Raw genomic sequence first — 16,471 nt, 5'->3', positions numbered from 1 at the left:
TATCTCTGTTAAAAAGACCCAGAATATAACCCAGAATGAACCCAGAGTAACCAAGAATGTGTTAAAAAGGATCACGATCAGATTCCCAAAGCACTCAACTAACAAATCTGTGTTGTTCTTTCCTCATCAACTCTAAACAGGAGTTCAAAGAATATATAGGAGCATAATGTTTTGAGGACATAGGAGCCAGCTCCTAAATGCCAGGTTCCCTTCGCCCCCCAATAAAATATTTGAGGGGGCCACCAGCCCCAAGTTGATGGGCCTTGCCATTCAAATGGTTTGTGTGTGCCGCATCCTGTGATCAATTATGTGGGGTGGGGCTTACCTGCCCCCCCATATTTATTCAAGATAGCACCCCGGTAGAGGAGATGTATCTGGTGTCTTCACCTTTGACCTTCCTGTGGAGCTGGAAGATCTGAAGAAACCTTGATTGTGCAGTGATCTTGAAGAGCGTTCTAAGCATGTTCAGATAACCATGCAAAGAATCCACTGTTAGATCTTTGACCGCATTGCACAAAGCACAAGTGGAGGGTGGGGGCAGCAGAAACAGAACATTGGGGACATGGAGTGGTGAATGTACTCCCTGCACACTTTCCCCCCTCACCTGTGAACACCTGAATGGGACTTCTGTCACCTTAACTTCATGTCACTCGGTCATTATTGTGACTCAGTATCAAGCTGCCATCACCGTTTAGCATGGGCGTAGGCAGGGGGGCAGGAGGGGGCAGTTGCCCTCCCTAGAAGCAGGGCCACTGGCCAGCCTGCCCCGCTGCCTGGTGCCATCTCCCTTCTCCCTGGCTGGCTGTGGGGCGGGTGGAGGGAAAGCCCCAGAGCCGCGCAAAGCGTTTGGCTGGCTTTCCCTCCGCCCACCCCACAGCCAGCTGGCTAGAGGACGTCTCCCTTCTCGCTGGCTGTGGGGTGGGTGGAGGGAAAGCCAGCTTTCCCTCCACCCGCCCCGGGAATCGCGGAGGGGGAGGAAGGGATCGGAACAGCCCGATTTCGGGCTGATCCTGGCACCCCCTCGCCTCTGCCGATTTTGGAGGGGGAGGAGGGGGTCGGAACAGCCCGATTTCGGGCTTATCCTGGCGCCCCCTCGCCCCTGCCGATCGCGGAGGGGGAGGAGGGGGTTGGAGCAGCCCGATTTTGGGGTGGGCTGATCCTGGTGCCCCCTTGCCCCTGAACAACCATGGCTTTCCTTGCCCCACTGTGGCCCCTCCCCTCCCGTGCCTTGCCCCTGCCCCTTGCCCCTTGCCCCCCCTAATTTTGATCCTGGCTACGCCCCTGCCGTTTAGGGGAGTTTTCCACTGTGTGTCTAGTGATGAATGATATGTCTTTCTGCTTGATGTTTTCTAAATTGCTTCTAAGATGCATATGAACCAGCCATGGAGAAATGGCAGTCACATCTTTTCTATAAAGTCTCAGCATGTGAGTGAATGAGGTGCTTCTAGCCTTTGGGGAAATTTCATGACAAAGTTTAGTGGTCCTTTCTTTTTAAGGGTTTGTACACTGAAGCCTCATTCATTTGCTTCCCATTCATTTCTAAACAATCTAGAGAAACTGTACGTAGAAAAGAAATGCAACAGAATAACCTATGGTGGCTCTGTGGCTGTATTATGAGAAACCACGGTTTAGTGAAACATGCATAAGTTACAACAAGCCTCTCATCTCCTCTTCCTGTGCCGCATAAAAAAATTGGGAAGCTTTCATTTCTGTTTTTAGTCTACCATGGCTCCCCATGTCATCAAAACTGTGAAGCATGGTTAACACAAACAACAGTTAATTTCAACCCAGGTTCAGAAACCATGGTTTGATGTTAGAGAAAACGGAAGCTTCAGAACTCCTCTTCCCAACCAGGCAAGAAGGTTAGAGGGAGGAAGCAAGCAAGCCTAGGGCTTAATACGGGTTGCGAAATTTATGGAAACCATAGTGCCCCATAGTGCCACCAAGGGATAGTTGCATAATTTTTGCTGCCTTTCTGTAGGCCAGGGATTTTCATCATACCTTATCTATCCACGCAAAGGACAGCATATGATTTAGCACTACAAAGAAGGCTTAAGATGCGACTAAAGATTTGGCTGCCGTACAACTACCAGTATGTCAAAGAGAAGAAAACCCCAAAGTTGGCAATTGGCCAACGAAGTTGTACACAATGAAGTTCAGAAACAAATGAGGCCAGGATATTTTTAAAACAACAACAACTAAATTTAACTTAAAAAAATAAAGAGAAAACCATGCACATTTTCCTTAAGACAAACGAAATACTGAACGATTAGTATGTAGCCAAATTGATTGTCATTTGTTTTTCTTTTTGTTCACTGTTCAGTTATTTTGTGTGTACCTCAAGTGAGTCACTTTCCTCTAATCTTATTTTAAAAAGAAAAAAAAATCCTGGTTTGATCTCTGTCAGTGTTAAGTACTTCTTAAACCTTGGAGGATTTCAGCTGTGCAGAGACCATCTATAAGGAAGTGCATGCCACCCACTGGACTATATTGACCCACCCACCCTGCCTGTCTTCTAGCTTTCTGTTTCTCATACCCTGCAGTTCCTTTCTATTCCCTGCTGTTGCTGGGCATGCACGATCGCAGCCCACCAATGAATTTGTGATTCAGAAAATCTGGAGCCCTTGTTCATTTCCTACTCACGGTCACAGTCTGTGCCAATTTCCATGCTTAGAAAAAAACACGATCGCCACTACTTTGCTGTTGCAGAGCTGTGATGAAGCTTGATTACTATATGTATGTTTTTGTGTGTGAAGTGCTTTCAAAACTTCAAAGGGCGAGGGCTGCGGAAGGGCATAAGTATTGTCCTTATTATTGATAGAAGGTGCCTTCTTCGGCACAGTGGATAATTTAAGCCTTGGCGTAACAGAGAAACTTTATTACTGCCTTTACATAATCAATGCAGAAGGGGAGCAGAGGCCCCCTCCAGACCCTAGCTAAACAACAACAACAACAACAACAACAACAACAACAACAACAACAACAACAACAACAACTGAATGAAAGAAAAGAAATGTGGAGATCATAATGGACTGCTCACTGTAGATGTTGACCCAGTGTGCGGCCGCTGTGAAAAATGTGAATTCCATGTTAGGGATCATTAGGAAAGGGGTTTTAAATAAAACTACCAATATCCAAATGCTGTTATACAAATTCATAGTGAGACCACACTTGGAGACGATGTATAGTTGTGGTCTATCGAAAACAATATTGTTGGTCTGGAAAAGGTTCAGAAAATGATAACCGAAATGATTGGGCTTTGAGTGACTTCCTTATGAGGAAAGGTGGAGCTTTTTGGTTTGGGGAAAAGGCAAGTAAGAAGGAACATGATCAAATGTTTAAAATCATGACATGCAGAGTTTGGAGAAAATGGATAGGGAGAAGCTTTTCTTCATTTCTCATAACAAGGCTAGGAATTGGTGCCAATAAACTGAAGATCAATCCAGATAAGACTGAGGAACTGTGAGTGGGTGGTTTCCTAGACCGGATGGATGGGAGGTTGCCTGCTCTTGATGGGGCTACAAACCCTCTGAAGGAGCATGTGCGCAGCTTGGAGGTAACTCCTGGATCCATTGCTATCACTTGAGGCTCAGGTGGCCAAGAGGCATGGAGTGCCTTCCATCAGCTTTGGCTGGTGGCCCAGCTGTGTCCCTATCTGGACAGGCATAGCCTAACTTTTGTTGTCTATGCTCTGGTAACCTCTAGGTTAGATTACTGCAACACATTATATGTGGTAATGCCTCTGAAGATGGTTTGGAAACTTCAGCTACTACAGAATTCAGTGGCCAGGTTGCTCACTGCGGCAAGACAGTTTGAGCATATGACACCGATTCTGGTTACTAATTGGCTACCAATTAGTTTCCAGGCCTAATTCAAAGTGCTGGTTTTGACCTATAAAGCCTTACACGGTTCATATAACTTTAGGCGCCAGACAATAACTTTCCTCTAGACCTAGGCCTTTGGCCATCAACTGTCTATGGCCTTTTAGAAGTGGGTGGGATGTTTTTAATGTGTGTATTTCCCCCTTCCCACCACCTTGGTTTTAATGTATCTATGTGGGGTGTTGCTGTTTGCTTTTTTGTGTTTGGTTGCAAGTTGCTTTGGGTTGCTTGGGCAAGATATAGGCAGAGGGAGCAGGCGTTTGTCCGCAGACAGCTTCTGGGTCATGTGGCCAGCATGATTAAGCCGCTTCTGGCGAGCCAGAGCAGTGCACAGAAATGCAGTTTACCTTCCTGCTGGAGTGGTACCTATTTATCTACTTGCACTTTTGGCGTGCTTTTGAACTGCTAGGTTGGCAGGAGCTGGGACCGAACAACGGGAGTTCACCCCATCGCAGGGATTCGAACCGCCAACTTTCTGATCAGCAAGCCCTAGGCTCTATGGTTTAGACCACAGCACCACCTGTGTCCCCAGAGATAGATAGATAGCCACCCCCATATTTTGTTCTGATCAGGGCAAGTCAGCAGGGCTCAGCCACAGATCTCCCCCATCTAGGATTGCTTTGCCCATTACTAAGATAATTAAAGGATACAGGACCAGTCAAAATAGGTTGTTTCATTGTGCTAATCCTGAGTGTTTGGGGCATGCTGAACTGCTAACAGGTTTCAGACTCTTCAGTTTTTCCTTAAAAAATTAACCAGAGGACCAAAAAAAAGAAAGAAAGAAAAAAAAGCTATTGCTATTTTAGGGTGCATCAACAGTACTCTAGTATCCCAATCAAAGGAAGTTATAATGTTGCTCTATTCTGCCTTGGTCAGACCACACTTGGAATACTGTGTCCAATTCTGGGCACCACAGTTTAAGAAGGATGTTAGCAAGGTGGAATGTGTGCAGCGGAGGGCAACCAAAATGATCAAGGGTCTGGAAACCAAGCCTTATGAGGAATGGTTGAGGGAGTTGGGCATGTAATTTGCCTGAAAAAGAGGAGACTGAGAGCCACATGGAGGAGGGAGCAAGTTTGTATTCTCTGGCTCCAGAGGCTAGGACTTGAACCAATGGATTCAATTTACAAGAAATGAGATTCTGACTAAAGATCAGGAAGAACTTTCAAATAGTAAGAGCTGTTAATCAGTGGAATAAATTCTCTTGGAAGGTGGTGGACTCTCCTTCCTTGGAAGTTTTTAAGCAGAAGTTGGATGGCATCTGTCTTGTATGATCTAGTTGAGATTCCTGCATTGCAGGGGGTTGGACTAGATGACCCTCGAGGTCCCTTCCAACTCTGTAATTCTATGATCCTATGATTCTAAGGGTATATGGTACTGGATTGCCACCATAGCTGCCAAGTTATCCCTTTTTTAAAGGGATTTTCCCTTATGCTGAATAGGCTTCCTTGCGAGAAAAGGGAAAACTTGGCAGCTATGATTGCCACATCCTGAAACATCCAGTTGTTCCTATGGAAATTATTTCTAACTTAAGCTTTCAGTTTGTTGCAATAGAACACTGGAACCACATTGTTTGTTTTATTGATTTCCCCCTCTACCACCTAATCAAATATAATTTAAAATCTGTTTTCCCCACATCTTTTAGCTACTGTAAAAACCTTAGAAGTATCTAACACGCTGTGCATTTTGAAGTTTGTTTTTACTACATAAAAGTCAGTCATACATTTGACATATATTCAATCAAACAATGTAGGACCTTGAAAATTTCATGGAAAAGCCTGAGTGAGAAACATAATGGATCTGCTTCCATATAGAAACAATTGGCACTGGGTCATTAGCCTGCATGCAAAATACCCTTCCTTCCTTCCTTCCTTCCTTCCTTCCTTCCTTCCTTCCTTCCTTCCTTCCTTCCTTCCTTCCTTCCTTCCCTCCCTCCCTCCCTCCCTCCCTCCCTCCCTCCCTCCCCCACCCCTCGCTCTCCACGCACACTCACGATCTTAAATTCATGCTACTAGCTTTTAAATCCTTATAAGAAATCCAGCTGATACATAAAACAAGTCACATTGGGTTGTTGTTGTTGTTGTTGTTGTGTGTGTGTGTGTGTGTCTGTAACAGCAGAATAAAAAATACTGGCCGATTTTCACATAATCTCTTAATCCTTTGCTGCCACACAAAATATTAAGCAACATGAGCCAAAAGTCATATTTTGGGGTAAGAGAGATCGGCAGATTCTATCTAGCCCATCTTTTACTTCCCAGTAGGCTCAAGTCCATCTCGCCTTCCTCGTGAGCCCCGAATATTGTCTCAGAGAGTGAGAGTTCAGTACCTAACATGTTAATGGGACAAATCTTTATCTCACGCTAGGTTTTTACTGCCTTGCAGGCCTTCTCATGCTCGTGTTTATGCGATTACATCAGGTGCTACCGAAACACTAATAACAAAGATGAGAAAAAGAAAAGGCTAACTCACCCCCGTACATTAAAATGAAAAAGCTTCTCTAGAAGCAGCTATTGATGGGAGTAATGTCCGTACTTATTGAAGGGCAGCTGGGGTAGCCGCTGTTATACCCTACAAGGGATTACACAGCCGGGCTGGGAAAACATCTGGCATGCTAGTTTGTCTCTGCAGAGAACCAAACAGATTTAAAAATTAAGGTAAGTTTTGTTTGTTTTTTAAAGCAAGAAAAAAAAATCAGCTCTGCTGCAGCAGCACTAAAAATAGCTCCTTAATTCCACACTAATTCGTTCTAATACCCAGTAAACATTACGGTGTCTATAAAGTTTCTGTTAAATGTATTTATGGGAGCCTAGAACCGAAGTGCACCTGATTCTGAACATCATGCGCACATACATGAATGATGCACAGGACGCAAGCCTTGAAAACGTTCTTCTCCATTAATAAGCTTAGCTACCGGGCCAGGACTTTGTGAGCAAAGATATGGCTGTGGTGCCATCAAGTGGCCATTGTACATATTGCACTAAGTTTCAGCTGGCCCACATTTTATTTTATTTTATTTTGAAATGTGCAATTAAGGCAGGTCAAATATTCCCATGTGCAAATGGCACTGACTGCATGGTTATGGTTAATAAAGTCAGCTTCCCTACAACCATATTCAATGGCAAATAAATAACCAGGTAGTTTTGCAAAATGAACATTTAAAGCTCATCGGAGCATAGGTTTGCATCTTTGTTCTGCAATTCAACAATCATAGTGGTTTTCTCTGAAAGAAAAGAATCCTGCTTATTTGCTTCCCACTTACATATCAATAGAAAGTTGTGTTTGTATCGATATTCCCATGCCCCACTCACATTCTGGTTTCATTTCTGATATGCTATTCAAATTAGCAATATTGGACAGAAATATTAATAAAAGCTCATTGCTGGTACTCTTCCTTTCTCTATGTGCGAACCTTTTGGATGCCGCAAAAACCAGAGCTGTTCCTGTTAGCATTTTGTATAGATTTTCCTCTTTGTGAAAGCCGCTTGTTCCAAATTTAGAAACGGACAATGCTCCCCTCTAGGGGCTGAAAAGAAACATACAATCTTAAATTCATGTTGCCAGTTTCCAAACACTTATTAGAAATCAAATTACTACGCAAGTGAACATGCTGGTCACATTGTTTTACAATCAGCTTAGTATTTTTACCGTCCATTTGTCCAGCTAAATCAGATGTGTGGCTCAATTCTAAATATATTTGCTTATTTCCCAGTAGTCAAACTAATACTTAGATTGCATTTTTAAAATTTATTTTACTACATCTACATTTTATTTTAAAGAACATATTTTATCTGGATTGATGGGACCCCATTAAAGTCCCCCAATTTAAAGTCTAAATGATTGGGTTAATAATATCTGGTGTATTGCTCTATCGGAACTCCCCACATACAATCAGCAAATAATCAAAGGCACGTAAAAAAAAAATACATTTAACACAATTTGGTCTCCTTCCCCCCTCCCTCTTTTATTGAAGAACAAGATATTTTAATACCATAATCATCACAGAGGTATCTGTGGAGGGGATATATTGATTGAAAATGTCTACTAAACCAGATTGGTAGTTGGGTTCCTACTGAGAGTATTTGGAGAACCAACATGACAGGGATGAGGGATTGAGGATAGGAGTGATCATTCTGTGGTATTATGGCAGTGGGCAAAGCTGAAGTGTAACTTTTTAATAAGTGTATTTTTAACAACAACAACAACAACAACAACAACAACAACAGAACTGTGATAACCTCTCACCCAACACTTTCCCATGGAGCCAGCTCTCATGGGCAACTGTGTGTCTCTAAAGGCAGTGCAGCCCAATCTGATGTTTAACTTGGGACGGGAAGGATTAGGGAACTTGATATCAATTCAGAGTTGGCACATGTCTTTTCCTGCCCTTTTGTCTGCTCAACACAGCAGATCATTCCAAAGCAGCCTCTCGGGGCCAACCAAGATAATGTGCCTTTAGCTCTTGTGTGCATGTGTTTTGTTTTGTTTTGTTTAAAAAAGTGGGGGCCCCAGATTGGCACACGAACAGGGAGGTGTCCTGTCCTGTCTCAGCTCAAGGGAAGCCTGCTGTATAGGGGCACTCACTCTTTGGGTACAGTCATGTTACATAAAGTAGAGTGGGGTCACAACAGGCGAGGCTGCGGTTGTCAGCACCATGGACAGCACCCTGCTAGCTGGAGGATTCTCCCAGAAAGAAAACTCCTTGCCTCAGCAAGGCACAGAAGCCTTCTGAGGTGGCCAGAAGGCTAGCCAGCCTGGTCCTGCTGCCAGCCTCCCAGCCCAGTCTGAGCCAAGAATGAAGGTACCACTGTAGGTCTTCTGAGTCCAATGACTACAGCAGACAATGTCTTCTGACCTGGAAGATCCCAGAGCAGTGGATTGTGACTCCTTGAGCAGCAGTTCCACCTCACCTGAATCATCTTCTGAGTTTGGGGAGGGGGTGATGGTTGAAGCCAGCTCAGGAGGGAGACCACGGGCAGATCCACCACACACATTTAAAGCACATGGCTTCAAAGAATCCTAGGAAGTGTAGTTTCCTCCTATAACTCCCATTACACTTAGCAAACTACAGTTCCCAGGATTCTTTTGGGAAAACGATTGCTCTAAATGTGCACTGGATGTGCTTAAAATGTGTTCTGTAGAGATACCCTTTAGCCTTTACCTCCACCATGGTCCTAATCCAGATACCCATACAGTGGTATCTTGGTTGTCAAACTTAATCCGTTCTGGGAATCCGTTTGACTTCCGGAACCAGTTGAAAACCAAGGTACGGCTTCCGATTGGCTGCAGGAGCTTCCTGCACTCAAGCGGAAGCTGTGGAAACCGCATCAGACATTCGGCTTCCAAAAAACGTTTGCAAACTGGAACACTCACTTCCAGGTTTGCAGCGTTCGGAAGCCGATTTGTTCGGGAGCCAAGCCATTTGACAACCAAGGCCCCACTGTACTGGCTATTTTTAATGGGAGGAAAGCCCCATTGATCCAGTCCCCCTTGCATTAATTTTTTAAGAGATCAGGCACACAAGGGTTAAATAGGTGAGTAATGTTGTGTCTAATTTGGTGCTCACATCCCCAGCAGAAGGGTATTTCCAGCTCAAATTCAATACACAAAACAGAGAGTCTATTAAAACTCCAACTTTGTGGATGTGGCTTTCTTTTCTTTCTTTCTTTCTTTCTTTCTTTCTTTCTTTCTTTCTTTCTTTCTTTCTTTCTTTCTTTCTTTCTTTCAAGTGACCATAATGGTTACAGAGAAACTTACAGCAATTGTGCATTATGGAATGGAAAATTTAAGTGCTAACCTTGTTACAAGTCTGCACTACTTGCATATGCTACTGGAATAGATGTTAGAAGAGGAGTGCTAAATTTAATTGAATGAACTCAGTTCAGTTCACTTACATTAAATCTAAATTTTCAGTATCCTTACTGACTGGTGTCCAACATTATCTAGGCTTTAAAATTTACTGAATGATTTTAATACCCCCACTCATATATTTCTATATGCATTTTAATTTTTATGTACATTTTAAAATGAAATGTGTACGTACTTGCATCCACAGGAGCTGGAATTTCAATTCTGAATTGTAACGATCTCATAGAAATAAACTCCAGGGCTGCTAAACCATGTGGTTGGTCAAGCCCCAAACAGGTTTTGGGGGGGTCACACCAAGCTTTATTATGGAACAGCCTCAATTTAAAAACAATGGAACAATTCTCAAGCATAACAAGGGCTTTCTCAATTTGCACCATGGTTACTAAATGTGAGGGAAAGCGACTTGCTAATATACACACACAGAGAGACATCACACTTTGAAACCTGACATTTTACAGCTAGCAGCTATTTCTCTAAGGACAAATAATGTTATCATTATTTTTTTTGCCAGTGAAAAATATCACAGGAACACTCATGATGAAAGAAGTGATGTTCTAAATGCAGCACAGCTCTGCAGAGGCATTTTGATATGATTATGTATTACTCAGGGATTTCCCAACCAAAAATGGAAGCAATTACACAAATGGCAGCCTGATACATCTAGCACATATTGGTTTGTCCTCAAAACCAAAATCTGCCACATTCATTTCAGCACCCAAGATACCTACTCCCAACATTTCTGGTTTCTCGGGCTATCCTACCTCGCAGGGTTGTTGTGAAAATAAGTTAGAAGCTGGGGGGGGAGCTCTTTGGATCCCCATCATCTGGGGATACAGATAAGACAAAGTAAGACTGAAATGAATAGGCTAGACTCTCACTCCCACAGAAGCTCTGTGAATGGCAGAGCCCTTTGTATTAGGGCAATTTTCTGCACTACAAAACTGAATGTTTACAACAAATCTATCATTGCATTGAAGGATTTACAGAAGTTTTCGACAAGCTTTGGGCAGTGGTTTAGGTAATGGATGGAAAACCATGGCTTCCCAATTCCCCTGCTGCGTCTTCCCTCTGTGGTCTGCTACCACCACTGATCCCTCTTCCTCTACAAAGCTTCAATCACCGCGTCCCACAAAGCTACCCAGGAGGACTCACAACAAACCCAGCAACTAAAGGTGCCACAGCAGCAGGATGCTGAAAAGGAGCCTCTTCCTACAGCCACTGTCGACGAGTATCTATAGGAATGGCCAGCAGCATGGACCAGACACAGTGCAATGGCTAAAGCGGCCTTCTAGAACTCTGCTCTAGGCCTGCACTCTGTGGCTTAGCTGCACAGGCACAGAATGTTGTTGTTGTTTAGTCGTTTAGTCGTGTCCGACTCTTCATGACCCCATGGACCAGAGCACGCCAGGCACTCCTGTCTTGCACTGCCTCCCGCAGTTTGGTCAAACTCATGTTCGTAGCTTCGAGAACACTGTCCAACCATCTCGTCCTCTGTCGTCCCCTTCTCCTAGTGCCCTCAATCTTTCCCAACATCAGAGTCTTTTCCAGGGAGTCTTCTCTTCTCACGAGGTGGCCAAAGTATTGGAGCCTCAGCTTCACGATCTGTCCTTCCAGTGAGCACCCAGGGCTGATTTCCTGAAGAATGGATAGGTTTGATCTTCTTGCAGTCCATGGGACTCTCAAGAGTCTCCTCCAGCACCTAGCATTGTATCTTGCGGCATTGTATCTTGCTGCTAAGTGGCAGCCCTTTTTCATCTGACTGCTGCTGTTGCTGCTTACTCTGTGCCCTGTACTGAGTCCTCGCAACTATGACACTTTTCTCATTGTAAAGAGCACTTGAAGTTTCATGGCTGCAGAGCTTCAGCTTTGAGGAGGGATGTCTTTCAAGGCCACATTATGGCAGCAGACAATAACAAAAGAATTCAAACAGAAACGCTGAGTTCTGCCTGACATGGGGGGTGGGGGAAAGGCACGTCGTGTGCGCATGATGCCCATACCTGCCAAGTCTCCCACTGAAAGATGCGGGATCAGCAGTGGCGCGGCACCGGAAGTTGCCTAGAAGCAACTTCCGGGGCCGTTCCGCCCAGGTGTGGGCACCGGAAATCGGGCAGAGTGGCACCGGAAGTCGCTTCTAGGCATGCCCGGCGGCCATCTTGGTGGTGGCCGCATGGCGGTGGCCATCTTGGTGACGTATAGAGTTCAGGAGAAGAACTCATAATAAGTTCATTATTACAAGTCCAGGCAATTCCAAAGTTTGCCACTATCATTTGTCATTAATCATATTTTACAGGGAGCTGTACGTGATATGCAATGCATTAATTTTCCTTTAGATTTTTGTCTGTGTGACCACACTTGTGATGCAATTGTTGCTCCTAAGTAACTATTACAGAACATTTATTTGCAATTAGAACAACAACAACAGTCAGGCAACAGAGGGGCTTACATTCCATCCTATTTATTTGCAATGAGAATAAAAACAAAAAAATCAGGCCATAGAGGGGCTTATAATCCATTCCACCACATTTACAAATTGCATTGCAAAAGTATGTCTTTCCAATATCACTAGATCAGAAACGACCAGAGCTATGAAAGACATGGATATTGATCTAACTCACAAAGACTTTTAAAAAGCACTCGCTTGATCTGAAAAAGGGCACCTGCTAAAATGAAGCCTCTTGCATGCTCTCGCCAAGGCTTTAACATCATGGTCTGTTAATTAGGATTAGTAAAAGTCGAGGAAGAAAAGAAAAGAAAAACCTAGTCTTTGATTGTTCAGTAAGTACCAAACCAGTGACAGATTCAACTTTCTGGCTTAGATCAAAATCACAGCTCCAAATACAATGGGAAAGTACTAGTCTTTGGGAAAGAAAGAAAGAAAGAAAGAAAGAAAGAAAGAAAGAAAGAAAGAAAGAAAGAAAGAAAGGTCTGCATCATCTACTTTTCAGATAATTTTTTTAAAAGATCAGCATTGTTCAGAAACTGTATGTTAATTGCTAGTTGTAAGGCACGATTATGCCTTCTGCTTTCTTTTGATGTTCTCATCAATATATTCAAGAGACTTTTTTCCCTTGACTCTCCTGTGAAGAACACAGGGCAGCACAAATGGGGACCTATCATAGAACAAGCATCAAAAGAAACCCACAAGCTTCATCCTCACCTCATTGTGTAGAGGAGGGTCCCGTCATCCTCAAGGCGCAGAAGCTTGTTAGGAGTGGTCATGTTGTGGGCGATAGATTTTTTACCATTGTGGAAAAAGGTGTCTGGAGTCCAGATCTTACTGGCAAGGAGGTTGTTCAGAGGCAGGCGTTGCATGGGACCTTTAAATTGAAGCCTTTCGTCTTTCCAACTTTGCCGGAAGAAAACATCGATAGTATATTCCTGGCGTAAAACAGAGACCATTGTATAAGTGCTATAGCTCATAAGAATGAACCAATTCTCCAGATTATTCTATCTAGCAATAGAAGCAGGGGACATTTAGAATCACAGCATTGCAACCTACCATTTCGGTGTCTGACACAGGACCAAAACTGGTGACAAAGATGTCTGTTTTCACCTCTGTTATTCTCTCTACAACAAAGAAATGTAAACAATTAAGACTGCTCCATCAGCTGGCAATTTGCATGGAAGAGCACCTAATCTTATAGCAATAGCAAAGCAAAGAAGGGTTTTGCCCTTCCATGGCATCCTGACTCTTCCACATAATGCTATGCAGCTTCTGGGCAATTACCATATTGTTTCTGTGTTGAGGACAGCACTTAGCACTTTGTTGGTGCTAAAGATACATTGCAGAAGTAAGTAGCAGCAGTAGATCACCTCCGCCTACAAGACTAATGCAAGCGAGGAAGTCTGGCAATTCAGCAGGCCTAAGTACATGATGTGGAGCTCCTGAATGTGTGGGCTGCTTCAATAGATGTGCAAAGAGAGGTGCGGACACAGAGGTGCCCTTGCATTGAAAGAAAATGGGTCACTGTACACGCCAAGTTGCTGTGGGTTAAACCACAGAGCCTAGGGCTTGCCGATCAGAAGGTCGGCGGTTCGAATCCCCGCGACGGGGTGACCTCCCGTTACTCGGTCCCTGCTCCTGCCAACCTAGCAGTTCTAAAGCACAAAGTGCAAGTAGATAAATAGGTACCGCTCCAGCGGGAAGGTAAACAGCATTTCCGTGCACTGTTTGCCAAAAGCAGTTTAGTCATGCTGGCCACATGACCTGGAAGCTGTACACTGGCTCCCTCAGCCAGTAAAGGGAGATGAGTGCTACAACCCCAGAGCCGTCTGCAACTGGACCTAATGGTCAGGGGTCCCTTAACCTTTACACGCAAAGTTGCTGCATGCCTGCATTAGCAGCCCAGTCCCCACAACCATCAGTAGAGTGAATGAAATAAATGGTCTTTAGCTCTGGTACAAAGAGGACATTAATTATGTCTGCACAGCTTCAAAAACAGCTGGACTGGTAAAATTAAATGATAACATTTAACAATGTCAAATTTCACAACTGGCTGCATTTGTTAGTATTCACGTGGTTGTACTAAAAACTAATGCTCTGATCTTTTTCAACACTGCTTAAAGCTCATTTGGGGTTTTTCTCTCTCTCCCCTTAAGGATTCTATTCTATTCTTGCTTGCTTCGTGGAATGATAACGTCATAACAAAGCCTAGGTCATTAAGACAAATGCGAGTTTTGCCAACTATTCAGCTTAGTAATTTAGATATGGTATATTGATTTTACATGACAAATCCTAGGAATCCTAGAAATCTTGGTGATGTTTTCTTGGTAATGTGATATACATCACAACCTGGGGCTATAGTAACACTATCAGATATTTAGGTTATTGATTTACAAGATAGAGCATTCTGAGATTTGAGAGGCAACTGATTAGCAATTAACCAAAAACAGATATAGGGAATATTCTATATGACTTCCATCCAGATACTGAAAGGAAGAACCTACTTTGTAGGTGTGATGACCCTGGGGTCAAACTCCACTTTTTCAGTGGATGAGGATCCTCTTCAAATGGAAGGGTATCTCTCACCAAAAGCAGAGCTAAATATTGAGGATATATCAATGCTTCCTAGTTAAGATTTATTCTGTTTATGGTTGCTGCTAAAGAAGCATCTGAGCTTTTATGGAGTCTCCAGCCTGAGCCTGTATGGAGCTGTCCAGAGTATCTGAGTACTCAAACTATTGAAGGGGTTGTGGGTGGTTGTGAGGGGCATGTTCTTGACAGTAGTGGGACCATGACAGCTGAACTCACTTCCTGTTCCTGTTCCAATAATGCCCAATGAACTTTTGGAAGTGACTGAAAGCATTCATTTACTGGGTCATTTTGCAGCCTTTGACAAGTCAGTCTATTACTTGGTCTCCACTACATTGTGGCTGGTGTTGTTTAATTGTTCAGTTCTCATTTTGTTTTGTCGTATTGCTTTAAATCTATATTGAAGCATCTCTGAAAATGTGGGATATAAATAATAAACAGTATAGCAAGTGGCTTTCATACTATAATGTAAAATCAGTGTTCTCCTCCCACCCTCCCAACTTCCTTGTCTGGTTGCAAAGCTGAGGAGGTGATCTGACTTCTCTGGGACTGCTCTGAGAATGATGCAACAGATTACAAACTCTGTGGGTCGGGGATACTTTTTCTAACTTGAAAATGGGGAAATCTTTAACATGGAACCAGTGAGAAAACAAAAGCACCAGGGGATTTTTGTGGCACTCTTCTGCTGCTATCAGCACACCTTCTGGAGATCTCTTAACCATCTTCCACTGCTCCCTAAACAGATATTTGGTCATTTCTTACTGGGACATGACTGCATGCTGTTTTAAGCGTTTGTCCCTACAATGGCATGCTTGTAGGAACATCTGTTGTACCTCCCAGGCCTGGCCGAAGCCTGTTATCATATCCATCCAGCAGGCCGTCCAGAATCCTAGTGAAGATGGTGATGTTGTCATTGGTATCATATTTCCCTGAAGCTGTTGGCATCTGTGAGAAGCTGCGAAAAGGGGTGGGGGTGGGAAATGGAGAAGACACATCAATAAAAACTGGGAGAGGTAGCTAAAGAGTTAAAGGTTGTGTCGTCGATCTCATAAGCAACTGAGATTGGATAGCTTAAACAAGGACTGCAGAAAAATGCAATGGCTTGGTTGCTCTTGGACTTTGCTTGTTGGGGATTTCTACCACTGTGTTCCAGAATCGTGTGTTATGTACACAGGTGCCCCGTAACATGCATAACACATGTGCAGCTACATTGATTCACCCTATCGTCAGGGCTTCTAGGTACAATTTGTTTCCTCTTTTCCAGGAGAACCAGAATCTACTGGTAGGTCCAGTGGTGCCTGGTGTCCACTGGAACCGATAGGGTGGAAGGCAGGGAGGCCAACAGTAGGTGAAGCCAGAGCCAATTACAGACAGAGCCATGCCCTGACAGGTTGTAAGTTCAAAGGCAGGCAGGTGGGGGCTGGCTGAGGATGCACTGAGATTGCTGGGGCAGTGTCGCCTTTGCTCAGATGGACCAGCCTCTGCTGGATAGATCAAGGAGTAATTTGCAGCAGATAAGCAAGGCTTCTGACTCCCAATTGTTTAACATGGAGCTGGTGATATCAGGGCATAGCTGTCAAACCCCAGATTTGAAGATAAGGAATCCTATGGGGCTGTCAACTCCTGGATATGAAAGTAAGGGCACTGAATAAGGGAATTTTCCGCAAAAAGGGGGGGGGGAGTTGACAGCACT

The 16,471-nt window shown here is 43.8% G+C and overlaps 1 protein-coding gene across 1 annotated transcript in view; it reads right to left on the bottom strand.

The window, feature by feature from the left end:
- GABRA5 (gamma-aminobutyric acid type A receptor subunit alpha5) overlaps positions 1-16,471 on the bottom strand; it is a 66,648-nt gene that overhangs the window by 35,160 nt on the left and 15,017 nt on the right. The window contains exons 2-4 of the mRNA XM_035116194.3: positions 15,612-15,733; positions 13,246-13,313; positions 12,904-13,124 (exon numbers count right to left, since the gene is read on the bottom strand). Of these exons, the coding sequence (XP_034972085.1) occupies positions 12,904-13,124; positions 13,246-13,313; positions 15,612-15,733 (411 nt within the window). The remainder of the gene's footprint in view (positions 1-12,903; positions 13,125-13,245; positions 13,314-15,611; positions 15,734-16,471) is intronic.

This window comes from Zootoca vivipara, chromosome 4 (assembly GCF_965207765.1).
Source record: "Zootoca vivipara chromosome 4, rZooViv2.hap1.1, whole genome shotgun sequence".
NCBI classification, from domain to species: Eukaryota; Metazoa; Chordata; class Lepidosauria; order Squamata; family Lacertidae; genus Zootoca; species Zootoca vivipara.
This window is presented reverse-complemented; position numbering and strand designations above follow the sequence as displayed.